This window comes from Azolla caroliniana, unplaced genomic scaffold, assembly GCF_043228905.1.
Source record: "Azolla caroliniana isolate FFs.n. ecotype wild unplaced genomic scaffold, voAzoCaro1.0.p SCAF_9, whole genome shotgun sequence".
NCBI lineage: Eukaryota > Viridiplantae > Streptophyta > Polypodiopsida > Salviniales > Salviniaceae > Azolla > Azolla caroliniana.
This window is the reverse complement of record NW_028230444.1, coordinates 17,562,926-17,581,016: the sequence shown is the minus strand read 5'-3', so window position 1 is coordinate 17,581,016 and position 18,091 is coordinate 17,562,926. Positions and strand designations below refer to the sequence as shown.

Here is an 18,091-nt window from a genome sequence, read left to right as displayed (position 1 = left end):
ACATTCATGTGGGACAAATGGACTTGACCAACTACACCCTCAACAATATGATGGCGTGCATCTCTAACCTCAATTGGTGTCCACGACTTCTTTACCATGCAAGATCTAGCTCAAAGTTTAACCATTGTCAAGGACTTATAGTTCAAGTAAGTAGTGCAACACACGATATGCTTGTGTATGGGTCATTTGTCGACGGATACCCCTTTGTCGACCCATGTGCACTATTTGAAGCCCCACCCAACATTTGACCAAGAAATGTGAATACAACATTCTAGCTTACGTAATGGATGTTATCCACCAAATCAAGGTCGGCCCTATGTCGCATCCTAATGTGGTGTCAATACATGAGAAAGATATGAGAGATGAAAGCGGGATCACCAAAGACTTAACAAGGGAGATGGGTTTGATGGTGTTGTCGATGAAGGGTGAATAAGTAAATCAACATGTTGTCGTGCTCTTGGTGTTTTTCCCTTCTTGAATCGTGCAGGCGCACTTGAAAATATGCACTCTCCATGCAAGATAATGTGATGTTGTATATGTTGGTGAAATGTGTGTGCTCTTGTATCATGTGCAATTTGATGTGATTCGTCAATTATGTATGTTGGAATGTGTAAATATGTATGTATAAATGAACTTGTGTAACGCGTGGGCATATGTGGTAAAAATGTGTTTATGTGAATATTTACATGTGAATGCAACTAATGTAGGAGAATTGTGTGCATGTGTATGTGTATGTGTTTGTTGATTATATAAATGTGTAAGTGTATTAAATGGGGAAGGTTGTAGACTATAGGACCTATAGTATATTTATATATTTATTTCCACGCGAGCTTACTTCTACTTGGCTGTATAATAATATTTGTAGATATGCTTCGATATGTATATATATATATATGTTGGAGTGAGTGTGTGGGTTTAGGGGGATGAGATATCCTGGTGGGAAGGGGGTGTATCAGCTAGAAAAGTGACGCACTTGCAAAGGATGCAACTAATGACAAGTGGTGAGGTACACATGATGCATCGAGAAGATAAGAAGAGATGTAGAGTGTTTCTCTTCATTATATGTAATAATCACTACCTCACCATAGTCTGTCTTGATAGTTAGGAGGCCAACTTTGATGTGTGCAATTTCCCCACAGTGGCTTAATTCAATCTATAAATGAACCACTCCCTCAAGTGTCTAATCATTCCAAATTCCTCCATTCTTTGCAACATGCCCAAAATCTTTCCAAATTCCTCCACATCTTCATCCTCTTGTCTTTGTTCTCGAATCTCATAAAAGAGTTGTAAGATGGACTTCTCCTTGTAGTTGCTCACTCACTTGTTGAAGGAGTTGAACTTATCAAGCATGTTTTGTAATTGGCATTCCCATTGTATCCTCCCAAGCTACTAAAACCTTTGTATAATGGGAAACTCGGTTGACAACTAGGACTCGTGTAGTGCTTGCATTACTATATTTTGGAAGTAAGTACCTTTTGGAGAGTGTATTTGTTGTTGGGGTTTGGACCTTATGGATGCATGATATTTTACTTATCGTAGATAGGAAGAGTTAATGCATATTATCATGTGCCACTACTTTGTTTAGGAAAAATCTAAGAAAAAAGAGAAACATTCTTGCTTATTTAGTCAAGGGAATATGTTATTGCATCACAAATTTTGACGTTCAAATTTGATCGTACATTCTTCATGGTCAAGCAACCTTAATCTCCCCTAATTTTGTATACCTGATTCTTCCTTATAGACCTAATCGAATAATCAATTGGAAATGTAACAAACACATCACAATGGATGTCACTCAATGCCATCTCAACAACTTATTATGCATATGTTCATCACATAATCCATTGAGGGGATATTTATAAATATATTAGAAGGATGTTGCAAGTTTTGGATTCAATGGCCAAAAATAACTTCACTCGGCTTCATAAGAATGAAATCTACTTGTAGTAAGTCAAACATTGTGTTTAAAAGGCAAAACAATTAACATAAACTTTTCTTTATTTGCTAGTGATGCAAATAGCCATGTCCAGTGAGAAGATACATTTAGAAGATAGTGGTATCGTGTAAAAGTATTGAATTATGATAGAGAATGGTTTCCAACTATATATATATATATAGGAAAGCGCTATTGGCCCCCCCATTTTGGCTATCCCCCCCTTCCCCCCCCCCCATTTTTTTTACAATTTTTGATAGTTCTCACCTCGTTCAGCAACATGTCTCAACGAGCGCCTTCTGCTTCAATTATCGATAAAACCTTCACCGAGAGAGGGGTTTTGATAAGTTTTATCAAGGATCATTTCCATGCTCAGAATATCATCGTTGTATTGGATAAGCATAGCGACAACCATAAAAGTCACTTTCAAGTGCTACTATGGGGGGAAATATCGCAACCCTCACCCTTTAGGCTTGACTGACGATACTCGCAAAAGACAAACGGGGACTCGTCACAATGCACGCACTTGCGATATGCGAGAATCTGAGTTATGCTGAGTTTATTAATTAATTAATAAACAATTTCATTTGGTTATATTAGGTTCTATAAATTGGGGGGGGGGGGGGGGGGGGGAAATAGTGCTTTCCTATATATATATATATTAGTAAGTATCATTCACGTTCTTGATAAAATGGTTTCCCCTCATACGGTAATAAGTGTCGATTATGTTAGGAAAACAATGTCTTTGTGTAGAAACTTGTATCTATCGTGGCTAGAAAATAACCTCGTGGTATAGAAGTGTTAGTGATATTTACATCAAAAGAATGTTGGGATAACTTTTAGAATCGAGAAGTTGGAAGGTAATGGAGGTAAAATCAACAAGCATTCCTATTACTAATGGAAAAAAGCATATTCATGTATATTTAGAGGAATAAAGGCACGTAGATGCGCATGAATCACATAGACATGTACGAGTGAACAACAATGTCGTTGAAGGAATAAGTCACTAAAAATGAGTAGTGCATACACACTGACGAGTTGACAACAATGAGGTGGATAGACACCCACGAGTCAACAAAATCTCCACCATCACATCATCCACTCCTTCCTACCAAGAAAGACAACACATGCCACTGATGTGTGCATGCATTAGTTCACTTCGTTTGGTTATGCGCTAGGATTAATGACTTGTTCATGAGGATTTGGATCACGGCATGAAGGCTTAAAACATGGGTTGAGGATTCTTCACATGTTTTATTAGCAATGGTCCTTATGAAGCAACAATGTGGTCTCTCAATGTTGAAAACCACTTGATCATATGAGCACGAACCATGCGACACTATTTACTATTTCTTTTGTATCTAGTAATAGTTTCATTGCTCATATATTGTGTAGGGAAAAAGCGAAACCCAAAACCTCACCAAATGTAGATCAAAACCCTAAACTAATTGCAAATGTGTCAACTCAAGAATAGCAACAAGAGATCACTCTTGCATTAAAGGACCACATCCATTGTTGCACAAACAATGAATGAAAAGGAATCATCTAATATGAAAACTAAAAGCTAGGAAATACCGGAAATGGATATAAAATGATGGTCCATTCTTATGTTATTACGTTGCGTAAAGAGTATCACCATAGTGGATGAGGGAGCACCCTAGGCAACGTAACAAATTCTAGCACGTCTCTCTCATTTGTTGCTTCAAAAAGTAGACTTCCATAAGGCCCTAAACTACAAAATAAGACTTCATCCTATCATGTCTTATAGAAGCATTAACAACAAAGAGGGTTTGACAACATTTTTTTGGTTTCATCCAAATGGACCCTCCATTCTACGATGTTCGAACAATTCACATAGATATGTATATTTTGAATGGAATAGGCCCACAAGTGCAAGTGCAAGAAAACCGCACACACACCACGCTTGAATTTTTTACAAGGTTATGTACAACATTATTTGTTAAACCCCATCATTAATTGGTTAGCATAGATGATCAATCAATTATTTTTTGGACATCGATTAAAATAAATTAAAGGCTTTAATGAGAATAGGATAAATCTTGTGTGTGAATTGGAATGTACAATATTTATGTTTTGGAATCGAGACATAGTTGAGAATTGAGATGCGTCATCTGTTAACTGCCTAGAGAAGGTGGGATATCATGAATTTGATACATTGATTTGGGCATGTAGTCTTGGAAATCAAGGTAAATGGTTCTACGAGATGCATGTGATTTGGGATACGAACCCAAGACCACCTAAAGACATGCTTGTATGAGTTGATAGCAACAAAGAGAGTGTGTTTCCACTCCCCAAAAGTAAAAAAGCATCCACAATTTGAATATGTATACGCCTCTCTTGAATGAGAGGAGGAAGAAGGAAAAAGCACAACCAATTGAGAGAGAGAGAGAGAGAGAGAGAGAGAGAGAGAGAGAGAGAGAGAGAGAGAGAGAGAATGTGTTAAGATATGTCTTCAAGGGGACAAAGAAGAAGAACAAGAAGAAAAAAGCATAATCAAGAAGTGAGGGAAAAAAAAAGCTTGAAGACATCTCTCCTAGGAGAAGAGGAGGAAGAAGAAAAAAGCAAAGCATATAGAAGGAAAACGAAAAAGCAAAGTGAAGAAGAAGGAAGAAGAAAAAAAGCAAAGAAAAGATGGAAGACGCAAAAGGCATAGTGAAGAAGGAAGGGAAGAGATGGAAAATGTATATAAAGACTAGACTAGAATAGAAAGGCAAAGAAGTGTGACAAATAATTGAGAGAGAGTAAAGAAGTGACATATTATTGAGAGAGAGAGTGAGAGAGAGAGTAAACAAGTGAAGTGAAGTGTGAAGAGAGCTCCCACAATAGAGAGATGAATAGCCAACTCCTCTCATCAGTCTTCTTAGTAGTAGCCGTGTTGGTGCTCTCGATGAATGCAGTTTGGATCCATGGAGGTAGAGCCATGGACAATGCACGCCAACTGCGAGCAGAAGAGGCTTCTTCCAAGTGGAGCCTGGTAGTGCCTCTCTTACCCCGCATTAGTGTCCCTCCTTCGGGCCCATCCAAAGATCACAACGCGGGCGAAATAGAAGACATACACCGACCACAACCTCCCGTTGCTGCTTCTCCTCCTCCTCCTCATTTCGTCCATGTTCCTACGCCCCGTGTCCCCACCCCTCCTAGATCTCTTGCTAGGAACAACAATGAGAACCACAACAATCATCATTAACTACCATAACAACACAACAAAAGTCCCCCCCTCCATGGCTAAGTGTTGTGTGCATTGTGATCAACCTTCCTCCAACATCTGGTTACATCCATTCCGTTCTCTTCTGTATTAATCTCTTATTCATTCAAATGCCCCCACAATTCTCCTCACACCGTCATCTCTCATCACCATCCTTCATTACAAACTTCATGGGGTCTATCTAATAAATGTTTCGTTACCCCCTTTTTTTCTCATCCGTTTGCTTTAAAGATTCATTGTAGGCCTCCTTAAGGCAATGGGAGATTTCCAATAACATTCTTTTGAAAGTCTCCTTTTGCAAATAATATACATAGTAGAGTAGAGTGTCACGACACTTGCTTCGTTTGATTTTGTCTATCTTCTAATTTGTTGCGAATCGAGAGTTATTATTATTAGTATTCTTTCTTCTTCTTCTTGTTGTTACTTATAATTCATGTTGTTTAACATTAATCCACAAAGTTTTATCTTGCAATAGAGAGAGAGAGAGAGAGACGGTTGTGGGCGATTTAGTGAGAGAGAGAGAGAGAGAGAGAAGGGTATGGTTGTGGGCGATTTAGTGAGAGAGAGAGAGAGAGAGCGAAGGGTATGGCTGTGGGCGATTTAGTGAGAGAGTGAGAGAGAGACAGAGGGGTAGGGTAGTGGGCGATTTAGTGTGAGAGAGAGAGAGAGAGAGAGAGGTATGGTTGTGGGCGATTTAGTGAAAGGGGGTATATATCTATCTGTTTGGAAATTGAGGAAACAGGGGAAGGCAGAGAGAGAGTATATTATATGTATGTAATTTCAGTAGGAAGGAATTTGTAGTAGCAGTAAAGAAAGAAAGAAAGGGAGGTTGAGGTGAAACGGATGGTGATGCGCTCAATCCCTTCCCTGCAATGGCATCTTCTTCTTCTCTCCTCGATCCTCTGTATATCGTCTCCCCCCCTTCCTCACACTACTCTCGTTGCTTCCTCCATAACTCCTCCTGCTCCAAGTGGAAGAGAACACAGCCCATTCAGCTCGGGCTTCCTCGCCGCAGATGCCTTCAACAGCATGGTATGATCACCATCCATCATCAGACAAGAACACCTCTTCCTCCCGCTTTCTCTCGTTTCTCGTTACCTGATCAGAAGCCCTCCTCCGCACCACACTGCCCCACACAAGCTGAAGATAGCGTGCGAAATGATTTGAGTCTTCCGGCTCCGAGCCTACCTAATGAGGAGATAACAGCTACTACTAAGAATCCTGGTCGGAAGAAAATCAGGAGAAAGAAGAACGTTGCGGAAACGTGCGTATCAAATCCTGATGAAAAAAACAGAGGTATTTCATGCATCGAAGAGACCATTTCTCTGGTTAGGTGTGTTGTTAATGCTGAAGATACAACTTTTCATGAAGATACAACTTCTCATGAAGATACCACTTCTCATCAGGATACAACTCTCCATGACGATATCGCATTTCATGAAGTTACCACTTCTCACCAAGATACTAGTTTTCTTGAAGATACCACTCGTCATGGATATACTGCTGCATTCGATGAAGATACTACTTCTCCTGAGGTTATCTTCAGCCATGAACATGTGGAAATCATAGGAAAAACAAATGACGAGAATGGCATTAAGTTGAAAAAACGAAACAAGGTCTCACAATCTAAAAGTGGTGGGAAAAGTGGCGATAATTTGATGCTTTCTACAACGGAAGAGAAATCATTAGACCAAAGTTTAGGCTCTGATCCTAAGGGGTCAAAACATATAATTTTACCAAAAGGTAATAAACCTTCATCTGAATTCATTGAAATCATTAATCACTTGTGCTACAAATATTTGAAGTTTTTTTTTTGTTCTAAAGCACCTCAAAATTTGGAGGTATCTGTGCCTTCAATCTCAAACATTTAAGGGTGTATTTTAAATATCATAGTGAAAATTACACTAAACTCAGGTTTTTTTCAAAGATTGGGACTCAGAGCCTAATCTTGTTGCAGAATTTGAAGATGTAGTTGGTGTAGAGTATGACATGAAGACTGGAGGAAATATCATTGATGTTACCAATTATGTTGAGACACTGCCTGTGATCAACTCTCCACAATCCATTGGTCGGTTGGCTAATGTTGGAAAAAAAAAGCCCCGGAGAAGAAAGACTAAAGGTGAAATTGAAATGGGTGATACTGCAAGCACCAAGCATATCCACCATGCAAACATGTTTAATGATGATAAAGGTTTGGATGATCAAAGTAGAGATGTCAAATATGACCCAGATAACAAGGTAGAGAATAATCTGAGAGTAGAATTGTCTAAACAAGACATTTTGTTTGACGGTGCAGAATTTGAAAATGTAGTTAGTGTAGAGTATGATATGAAGGCGGGAGGACATGTCATTGATGTCACCAATTATGTTGAGACTCTGCCTTTCAGCAATTCTTTACAATCCATGGATCAATTAGCTATTCTTGGAAAGAAAAAGCCCCGCAGAAGAAAGAATAGAGTTGAAATTATTGAGCAAAGTGAAAATGAAATGGTGGATACTGCAAGCACCAAGGATATCCACCATGCGAACATGTTTAATGACGATAAACGTTTGGATGGTCAAATTAGAGATGTTAAAAATGACCCAGATAACGAGGTAGAGAATAATCTGAGAGGAGAAATGTCAAAACAAGACATTTTGTTCCTAGGGAATACATTTGGAGAGGAAAAGAGCGTACATACAGATTTGGACGAAGGAGATGGTGGTGTACAAAGTGTGGAAACAATGCTGGTGGAAGATGCAACATCTGAAAAACTAGAGGAGAAGAAAAGTAGACTGTTGAAAAAGAATAAGAGGTCAAGGAGGCAGAAGCTGGGTGAATCTAACTTGCCCAAAGCACAATATGAGCCAACTTGTACCATTAGATGGCTGGTCAAAGCGCATCTAAATGAAAATCAGAAACTCTTTCTTGTGGGAGGAAATGATCATCTGGGTTCTTGGAATCCTGACGTGGCAATAGCCTTCTCTGAATGTAAAGCACGTGGACAACCTCACATGTGGGAAGGAAAGGTTAAGGTAAGGTTATGCCTGATGAGGCCAACTTTATTGTTAATGAAAAATATGTATTACCAATGAAATAATACAAACTGCCATAGGTTGCATACATGTGAATATTGATATGGCAATGCATAAGAACTGTAAGACCAACGCTATTATTATATCAGGATTATATATTTGACTATGCTGTACATTGCCAATGAGATTGTAGCTTATTTGACTATGAGAAAATTGAATGCTGGATTGCCATAATAGTTGATTCTAATGAATCAATCTATAAATCCATAAACATCTTTTTCCTAGGGACAAGGAAAGTTCCTTTATGAAGCCTATCCCTCTATTAAATTGTTTTCATCCATAACATTCTGGAAAAACGATCCAAACGTAGGAGAAATCCTGATGAAAGATAATGTGCTTAAGTTTACTCACCTAGTTGGTAGTTGTTTTATGGATCTTGGCAAATCGTCCACCTGGTTATAGTGTATTCCATTTACTGAAATATATTGGTAAAAGATGAGTGCACTGAGTTCATAATACAATGCACAATAATTGCTTTTTTTTAATGCTATATCTTTTGGTCAGATCTTGTGTAAACAGGTTCCTTGTGCCCTGAATGTTTAACCTCTTACAGGTACCGTTCGGTACACACTGTGAATATAATTATTTTGTACAAGTTGGTGATGAAGAAAACCGTTCTATTGTTTGGAGGCCTGGACCAAAACTACAACTTTCTGTTCCTTCCTTGGAAGATGCAGACCACAAAGAGATGACCATAAAAAACAATCTGGATTTTAATGTAGAAAACAAACTCCCATCTCTTCTGTGGGGAGGGTTGCAGAGTGAAATTGGGTTCCCGGATGATCTTCGGCGGTTTTTGGGTGACAAACCTTCATTAGAAGAAGAAAGCTCATCAATCCTTCTTACTAGTGGAGGAGATGTGGATAGAAGCACTCAAAGGAAAGAGAAAAAAATCGACATAGGTGGAGTTGATGTAAAAGAAGAACATGTAAATATCCCACAAGTAAGACTAGAATCAGGTGGAATGGAGAGTAAAGTAGGTTCCAAGATTTCCAAGAAACATCAGACAAATGAACAAATGTCTTCTGTAAGGCTAACTCCAAAGCTGAAGAAGTACATCAGGAAAAGGGTTTTTCCTAGAGAAGAACCTTGGCTGATGGAGTCAATGATTTTACATGAGAAGGGTGGTTCTTATAGATCAGTTGCAACACCAGATGAAACGTTAGAGGATGTTGAAGAAAATGAAGAGGTGGTCGAGAAGATCCCAGATCTTCCCATGAAAATTGAGCAGAATAAGGAGGTTTTAACTGACATATTAATTAGTTCTTCCAAGTGTACTATGGAGCGAATAGCAATCGTAGAGGACGGGAAACTTGTGGAATTGCTCCTAAAACAGGTTAATGCAGACATTAATGTTGGAAATGTTTATTTGGGAATTGTGAAAAAGCTGCTTCCTGGCATGACAGGTGTTTTTGTAGACATAGGTCACTCACGGGTTGCTTTATTAAGTATTAGTAAGAATGTATATCCATATACATTTCCACCAATTGTTGCAAATGACACTGAGGAACTTGCCAGTGATAATCAAGAGGAAGTTTCATCTGAGCATGGCCATATGTATGATCCAGAGGAGCAGTTTGAAATTGAAGATGAAGATGATGAAGATAATGAAATGTTAGAAGATTTGAACGAGGAAGAATCACCGCTTGAAAATAGCATAGATGCTTCATTTCACGGTGATGCACTGGAAAAGCAAGGGAGAAAAAGGCTACTCCAGATCAATGGAAATATAAGTAAGCGAATCACTGTCAATTTTGGGCAAAGGTACACAAAATGGAGGAAGGTTGAAGAAGGAATGAGAATAATTGTACAAGTTAGACGAGAGCCATTGGGGAAGAAGGGGCCTAAAGTATGTGCATTTCCTCAGTTATCGAGCAGGTTTTGGGTATGTACAATCATCTAAAAGCCTTGCATCATCTTTTTTGGTGAAAACTGCAAAATAACCCTGTGTTTTTATTCATTTCTTTCCCCAACTGCTCATAATTTTTTGCTATTCCATAAATCCCCTTGGCAAATTCCCTTGTGCTACTTCACTGAATTTTATATGGTCAATGCATCCTATCTTTCTCTCTTTTGGGGGATTGATCAAGGGTATTTGGGGAAATAGTGAAAACTTGGGAGACATTTGGAAAAATAAAAACACTTGGGGAAATAGTGAAAACTTGGCATATTTCCTTTTTTCTTCACTAGATGGGATTATAAATACTTGAAAGAAATACAGGTCCTTGGATTAGGAGGGAAGTCTACAGGCGTATCCAAAAAAATTAATGGGCCAGAGCGCAAAAGGTTGAAGGACATTGCTAAGCTATTCAGAAAACCTGGATTTGATCTAACAGCCAGAACGGAGGCTGCAGGTCAATCTCAAGAAGATTTAGAGAAAGATATGATGCGTCTAATGGAGACTTGGAAAGGTATTGTAGAGCAAGCTGAGGCTGCTTCTATGGCTGCTGACAATGGACAAGATGGTGCAGTACCTGTTGTATTACATAGGGGAATGGGACAAACATTATCAATTGTAAGGGACTTCTTTGCTGAGAAGGTAAGTGATTTTGAATAGTCACCAATCTTTCTGGTTTATAATTTTGTTTGAGTTGTTTTGAGAAATTCTGTGATGATTTATTTTCAGGTTCATAGGATGGTTGTAGACTCGGCCCAAACTTACCACGAGGTGGGTATTTATGTTTGAAGGATCAGGCTCATCAATCTATTGTAATAGAGTTTTGGATATTGGGAAGTCTATTTTTACAAACATATGAAAAAGTTCCTCTTTGAGTTTAGTGATTTGTGATGAGGATGGAAAAAACTACATTGCAAGATTTCTTCTTTCATGGATACAGTACAATAATGTTCTAGATACATTACAATGACACACTTCTAGTTTTCTTCCATGTAGATTCTTCACATTCATGGATATTTTATCCACCATATTAAATTCTATTCTTTCTTTGGGAATTTCTTGAGTTTCCCAGAGTTTCTGCACTAGCATTTCCAAGATCAGAACAAAACGAATTTTTCTTTAGATATGTGGGCCTTGGTTTTTCTTTAATTTGGATTTTTTTTTCCAGGTTACTTCTTATCTTCAAGAAGTCGCACCAAAATTGCTAAATCGTGTGGAGCTTTATACGGGAACAATGCCAATATTTGATGTGTTTAACCTTGAACCTGAAATTGACAAGCTTTTAAATGAAAGGTATCAAATTGAAATTCTTAAAGACAGGGAAACTTGTATTTCTTTTGAGTTTAATTCAAGGATTTATTTGGAGACTCTGCATTTCTTCTTAGTTATATGAATGCATGTAGATAACATATGGTTATACAATGTACATATGTATATACTATTGTTGACCTTCACATTCTCCAAAGAGCTATAGAATACAACAGATATGCATTCACCTTGAAACACAAACAAAATAGCAGCGAATACATTGCAAGGTGAATGCATATCTGTTTTATTCTATAGCTCTTTGGAGCACCACCCTCCTTGAAGCACCCTCCAACATATCTTGAAATTATGAAATTTGAGATCAAGATCATTGCACTTTGCAATTGACGGGGATTCAGACAGGAGCACCAACATATCTTTCCTTATGCTTTTTACGGTCTTCTTATTTAGCTGTTTGCTTATAATATGCCTTTTTGGATGGATGATAACAGTTTTCAACCTTAACACAAGCAATTGATGGGGATTCAGACAGTAGCACTGACCATATCTTTCCTTATGCTTTTTATGGTCTTCTTATTTAGTTGTTTGCTTATAATATGCCATTTTGGATGGACGATAACAATTTTCAACCTTAATACAAGCCAAGAGATTTTTCCTTCTCATTTTAGGAAGTCACTTTATCTGTCATAAACCAAAATATGCATTTACACAAATAACATGCTTTGTGGCAGGGTGCAACTGCCAAATGGTGCTTATCTGGTCATACAAGAGACTGAAGCATTAGTGTCTATTGATGTAAATGGTGGTACTGGTATGCTAGGGAAGAATATGAAATCAGATGCTATTCTTGAAGCAAATTTGGCGGCCGCACGGCAGGTGGATAACTATATCGTTTAGGGATGTTTTAAGTTTCGTTCTCTGGGACTGATTATTTTCTGGTGTATTTGCAGATCGCAATTGAGATAAGGTTGAGAGACATTGGCGGTATTATTGTTATAGATTTCATTGATATGGATGATGATGGTTAGTACATATTTGGTAGATCTTTGTGGTTTAAAGTAATTTAAATAGTTTACTTGTTTTTGTTCTATCTTTATCTTGTTACTTTATGTGTTGTGCACGCTCAGTTCCATGTATTTCCATTAATGCATTCATTAATATCCCTTCCCTCAGGGCCTTCAGCTCCTTAGTAAATTTTCCGGGGGCCAGGGGTTTCTGCCCATAGACTTGCTTACATCCTGCTGTGTATGGTTTGTCCCTAATGGGTACAAATTTGGAGTGAACACTTTTGCCCTCAGGCTCAGAGGCTGATTTCAATATGAGCTCCTCTCACATGCTCTGTTTCTTCAGAATTGGTTCTGGGTCCCTCAATGTTCTCAGGTGCTTGGGGATCGCTCATGAGCCCTGTCAGTCTTGGGTGCCCCAGACTTGTTCTCGGACTCTTTCTCATGTTCTGGTTCTTAATTATTTTAGCTTTTGTCTTCCACATTGTTAGGCGCTTCAGGATTTCCCCCAGAGCCAGGTACATCCTTAGGTGCTCCAGACTTGTTGCCGAGCCCATCTGCAATCTCCCCAAGATTGTTTCTGTAAGCTGTATGACTGTGAAGTATGGTGCAGTACTGGGGATCCAGTATACTGCAGGCCATATCCTGCAGTCACATGTTCCATATGATTTCATCACTCAAGCCCAAATATATGGAGATGCAAATGTCAGATCCCCTTGCATAGTGATGGCGCATGTCCAAACTTCATATCGTCAACTGAGGATAGATACTAAATGATCTACATGTCTTACTTTAGAGAAACTCATCTGTTAGCTTTGCAATCAAGATGGTGAATCCGAGGAGCATTATGAATTCATTGACCAATATATTATGAGATCAGAGGAAAATATCACTGTCTCTTTCAAGAAAAATTTGGACCTTTACAATGATACAAAAATACTTATTATAAATGTCATTGCCCAGTCTATCATGGGATTAAAGGAAAGTGGAAAGCTTCCCCTATCATCTCTACCCTTCAATTCGTTTTATCTTTCTTTTCAGAGCATGAGACCCGTGTATCTCAAGAGATGAGGAATGCAATACAATCGGATCGTTCAATTATTCATATTTTAGAGATTTCGGAACTTGGACTCATGGAGTTGACACGGAGAAGGGTAAGCTTCTTGATCTTGCTAATTTGTGGATTGTTGAGTAAATCTGAAGGATGCGATTGTCAGATAGATCATATGAGATGGTATAAATAAACACATTAAAGCACATCTCTATAATCTTGGCAGTGGTTGCAACTGTCAGCAACAGCAATTGCTTAGATAAAAGAAACTGTCTAAAATTCTAGGAGCAAAACACAATATTTTCTTTGTGCAGTGAAATCTTTGATACAGTGTTTGTAACCAAATGAGGAGATACTATCCTTTATTGAAACGTGAGATGGTTGATATTTTTCGTAAACGGATGTCTAACTCACCGTGGGTTATGGAATCGTAACAATCACTTTTACTTTTGCAGGTTAGGCCAAGTGTAACGTTTATGATAAGTGATCCCTGCTCATGTTGCCGAGGAAGTGGTCGTGTGGAAGCTTTGGAAACAACATTCTCAAAAATAGAACGAGCCATTCTTCGCCTTGTTGTAAGTAATGCGTAAATCTTCTAATGTGGGAGGACTGAATTCTGATTAATCAGACGTGAGCGTTGTGTAAATATTGTTGCAAGTGTAAGCCATAATTCGTGAATCCAAACCTTCTGGTTTTCTGCTCCTTTTAGCATCAAACATCACTATCATGTTAATCGATTGTAGCCTGTAGCAATAGGGTTTGGACAATCCTGTTACATCCACTCTCATATTTTCAGGAATATTCTTAATTCTTGGTGAGAAAGAACTCATGTAAATACATTAATATGCTGAACCCATGAATTTGAGCAGGCAAACCACCCGGAGAACATTCACTTTGATGGACGAATGTGGAAAAGGGTTCTTCTCAGGGTGGACCCAATAATGTTTGAATTTCTGACCAGAAAGCAACGTGCAGCGCAGCTCAGTAGCTCGTTGAAGGTGTACATAATCTTGAAGGTGATTGAGGCCATTTCCTTAATTTATATGACATGGATTGTTGAGAGGGATGTATCTGGTCATTTCCATGTTATCATTTCTATAATGGTTTTCACATCTTGTTTGTCTTGTTTGAATGTTTCCAGTCTTAAGACACATTGTAGCTACCTTTTGGTGGTTTCCTTCCTTTCTTTGTCGTTTTTTATGAGATTTTCACATCAGTAATATAATGCAGTTCGTAATACTAAGTGGCAGTTATTGGTCCTTATATTTCTTGAGCTTAGATTGGGTCCAAATGACTGATGTACATTGTATCCATTGATCAACATTGCAGGTAGGAAGGGATATGGCCAGGGGAAGTTTTGAATTGTCAGAGATGAAAGTCGGTACCGAGAAAAAGATATCAACTAGTGAGAAAAATGTATCATCTAATGAGAAAAAGGTATCAGGAAATAGTGAAAAAAAGATATCATCGAGTGGACAGCAGCGTCGTAATCTATCACGTAAAGGTATGCATATGGGTTCTTCAGGTAGTAAAGCTGTTGTTGCCTCTACTACCTAATGCAATTTTCCAGTTCTCTTATTGTAAAGATGTTGAGGTTCGAAATGGACATGCATTGGCTATATATACACATGTATACATGTGCAAAAAGAGGAGGAATACAGCATATATTTTTAGGTGTAGACTGTGTTGGGAAACGTATCTTTACTAAATCGACCGAGTCTCTGTTTCATGTATGTATGAAGCTATGCAGGAAATAATGAACTAGATTTCTCGGAATTTAGTAGGAGTTTTTATGCATCTCCCAAACACTGGTTGTAGTTGTAGCATTAACTTCAGTTTTGAAGATTGAAGGAGGCGCTAGTTTTCAATATCATGGAAGAGCTCTGTAGGATGATGACCCCATTGGGTATATTTTTTATGCAAACATTTATTCAAGCAGCAAGAAATAATTTGGCTTGTGGGTCCTCTCTGAACCAGATATCCACATGATGCGATTTGTTTCTTTTCTTTAATCCGTTTTATGAATTAAGAAATCATGTTCGTTGATGTGAACTGCATTGTATGCAGCTCTGAAAAAACTCGACGAGTTTCTCTCTCGTAGCGTCTTAATGTTGTGTTGTTAGAAAATTTGTGTGCTAATTGTATCAGCCTCTCAAAGCTCCTTAGGATTCAAGTAGCTTCTTTATCCTGGCTTCGAATGAAAGATAGTTTATATATTTTAGTTAAGTGCTCTCCTCCATGTAATTCCATGCTACATGAGAACACATACGAGCTCTTATTCATTTGTCCTAGATGCACACATATACTATATTGTTATCTTGACACCAGTCTATGAGTTTATGCAAACTGTGTTCTGCAATGTTCTTGGATCTCACATTGCTAGCAAGCATTAATACAAGAAGTGAAAAAGGATTGTAACAAGGTTGAAATTGTAGGTATATTTACTGTTTCATCAAGTTTGTTTTGTATGCACCAATATTGGTAAATGGTGGTAGAGGCATAAAACATCAAATGTGATTTAGGCGTAGAAATGTCGTTGCAACGTGAAAACAAGTATACATATATTCTATCATTTAGGTTTGAGTGTAATCATGTAAGATGGTGGGATATATTGATGAGAACTAGATATAGCTATAAACATTGTAGATTTTTTATTTCTTTTTTGGCGTCGTGGCAATTGGCATGTTTCAATAGCTTAGTGGCATCATCATAAATGTACAAAATTGTTGCCACACGTGCATGTGGTATTACGCAAAAGGGGTTAAAATTAAACCTGAAAACCTAACAAGTCAATTTAAATAAGGCGGCGCATGCTAGCGGATCGTTTACTTCCTTGAAAAGAAAAACTTGCTACAAGAAGTTGCATCCATGGTATGCATGTGCGGAGCATTTAACCTCATTATGCTCACTCATTATTATAATCACTCGCGAGAAGCAAGTTGTTGGGTGACGTACAAGTGTTTCCATGTGTATAGTCAAGTCAGTCAATTGGGGGAACCCCACACTCATGTCCAAGTCCTACTTCTTGTTATCTGAGCATTGCATGCATCATTGAGGCAAGGTGGGTGCAATTGAGATCAGCGTACAAAAGAATTTCGGGCAATTCAGTGTCTCAACAATTGAGATCTGCATGACATAGAATGATCATAGTGAAGTCCTATGAAGGATCTGCTGTCCCTTGGGTCCAAATTGACCCCCCCCCCCCCCCCCCCCCCCCCTTTCGCTATTGTGTCTTGTGGTGTGAAACCATGGTGGGATCCCCCCTTGGGGCCTTCCAACATTAAAACTAGCTTAAGAATGAAAATAAGGTTTAGGGTTTAGGGTTAGGGTTTATAAATGTGTGTGAGAGATAGAGAGCTGAATCCATGACAACTTATGAGTTGGGTTTCTCACGTCTTGATCTCTCCACTTGCAGAAGCCCCCCCCCCCTCCAATAGCCATGCACAAAGATAACTAGCAGTAGAAGAGTTGGGGGTTTACACATCAGAAGATCTCCCCCTGATTGAACTGAAAAGAAGCCAGAGTTTTGAGGTATTTTATTTCCTCCCCCTTTTGAAATATATGGAGCAGGATATAACATATCTTGGCATAAATCCAGACTTTGATGATGGCTATGTAACATTTCTTCCCCAATCTCAAGAGATCCTATAGGATGGTAAATCATATATATATATATATACTTGTGTGTGTTTTATAGATTCTCAAAAGTCATATTCTCAGTGCATGGCAGAAGCCTAGATATCTTCTTATTTGTTTTGTATTGTGTAATGTTCTTATGTTTATGTAGGATCTATTAGACGTTGAATACAATCAAGTTTTCTTTGCAACATGAAACCATGCATCTCCTCAAGCATCTGTTTCCTGTATCTCCATGCAGTATGTCCATAACTGTGTGTGCATATGTATATGTATGTGTGTGTGTGTGTGTGTCCATGTAAATACATTGCTGTATGATTTGAATCTATATGTCCGTGAATTGGATCTCTTGAGATTGGGAAAGATGTGTTATGCAACGGAGCCTTGAAATTTCCTCTTCAGCACAAATTTGCATAGTAGTCTTCTTTCCCATGGTATTGGGGGTCGTTCCTGATGAACCAAATGCAGTATTTGGTAAGACCGCGTTAATGTCATCATGAGTGTACGGCTTATTAGGACAGAGAAGTCGCTTGAGATGTTGGTAAGTATTTGCTTGTACTGAGTTTCTATTTGTTATTAAAGAATCCATGTTTGATGTGTAATCAGTTGATTGCAAGTGATTCTCCAACATGCAGTGTAGCCACTCTTCTTGCAGCATACAATAGTATTTGCATTGATGTGTCGAATCTCTGTTTGGTAAATGATTATGCATAGCGAAGAAGACAAGATTCAATATGCAGACTCTCATGTGGCTTCCATTTAGGTGAGGTGAGGATACGCAGTTTACAAGAGATAATGGATGGAAAGAGATAATCTTTGGTACATTTCCGTCATCGATCTCATCTCATTTATTAGCAGCATTGTCTTGATGGTTTAAAGTTAGATCTTTATGCATCAGTTTAATTAATGATCTCTTTTATTGACAAGATGGTCCTACTATGCATGATTACTTTTCTCAGTCAATGTGTTCCCGAGACCGCAATCAGATTAAAATCTAACACAG

The 18,091-nt window shown here is 38.3% G+C and overlaps 1 protein-coding gene across 2 annotated transcripts; it reads left to right on the top strand.

The window, feature by feature from the left end:
- Positions 1-5,960: 5,960 nt before the first annotated feature.
- On the top strand, positions 5,961-15,425 carry RNEE/G (RNAse E/G-like protein). 2 transcript variants are annotated; one of them, XM_087324053.1, is made up of 12 exons: positions 5,961-6,902; positions 7,117-8,174; positions 8,788-10,119; positions 10,456-10,773; positions 10,861-10,902; positions 11,300-11,424; positions 12,129-12,273; positions 12,348-12,420; positions 13,443-13,555; positions 13,908-14,027; positions 14,322-14,468; positions 14,782-15,425. In XM_087324053.1, the coding sequence occupies exons 1-12, from the start codon at positions 6,032-6,034 to the stop codon at positions 15,007-15,009; spliced, it is 4,572 nt and encodes a 1,523-aa protein (XP_087180179.1). In that variant the 5' UTR covers positions 5,961-6,031; the 3' UTR covers positions 15,010-15,425. The 2 variants fall into 2 exon arrangements, with proteins under 2 accessions (XP_087180179.1, XP_087180178.1); XM_087324052.1 differs by having other exon boundaries at positions 7,087-8,174.
- Positions 15,426-18,091: the final 2,666 nt, after the last annotated feature.

What these genes read in the sequence shown, in the direction of transcription:
- RNEE/G (XM_087324052.1), top strand. Translation starts at nt 6,032, where the DNA reads ATGGCATCTTCTTCTTCTCTCCTCGATCCTCTGTATATCGTCTCCCCC. An exon ending in GACAAGCTTTTAAATGAAAG is followed by an intron (nt 11,425 to 12,128) that starts GTATCAAATTGA and finishes GCTTTGTGGCAG; the next exon opens with GGTGCAACTGCCAAATGGTG. An exon ending in GAGCCATTCTTCGCCTTGTT is followed by an intron (nt 14,028 to 14,321) that starts GTAAGTAATGCG and finishes GAATTTGAGCAG; the next exon opens with GCAAACCACCCGGAGAACAT.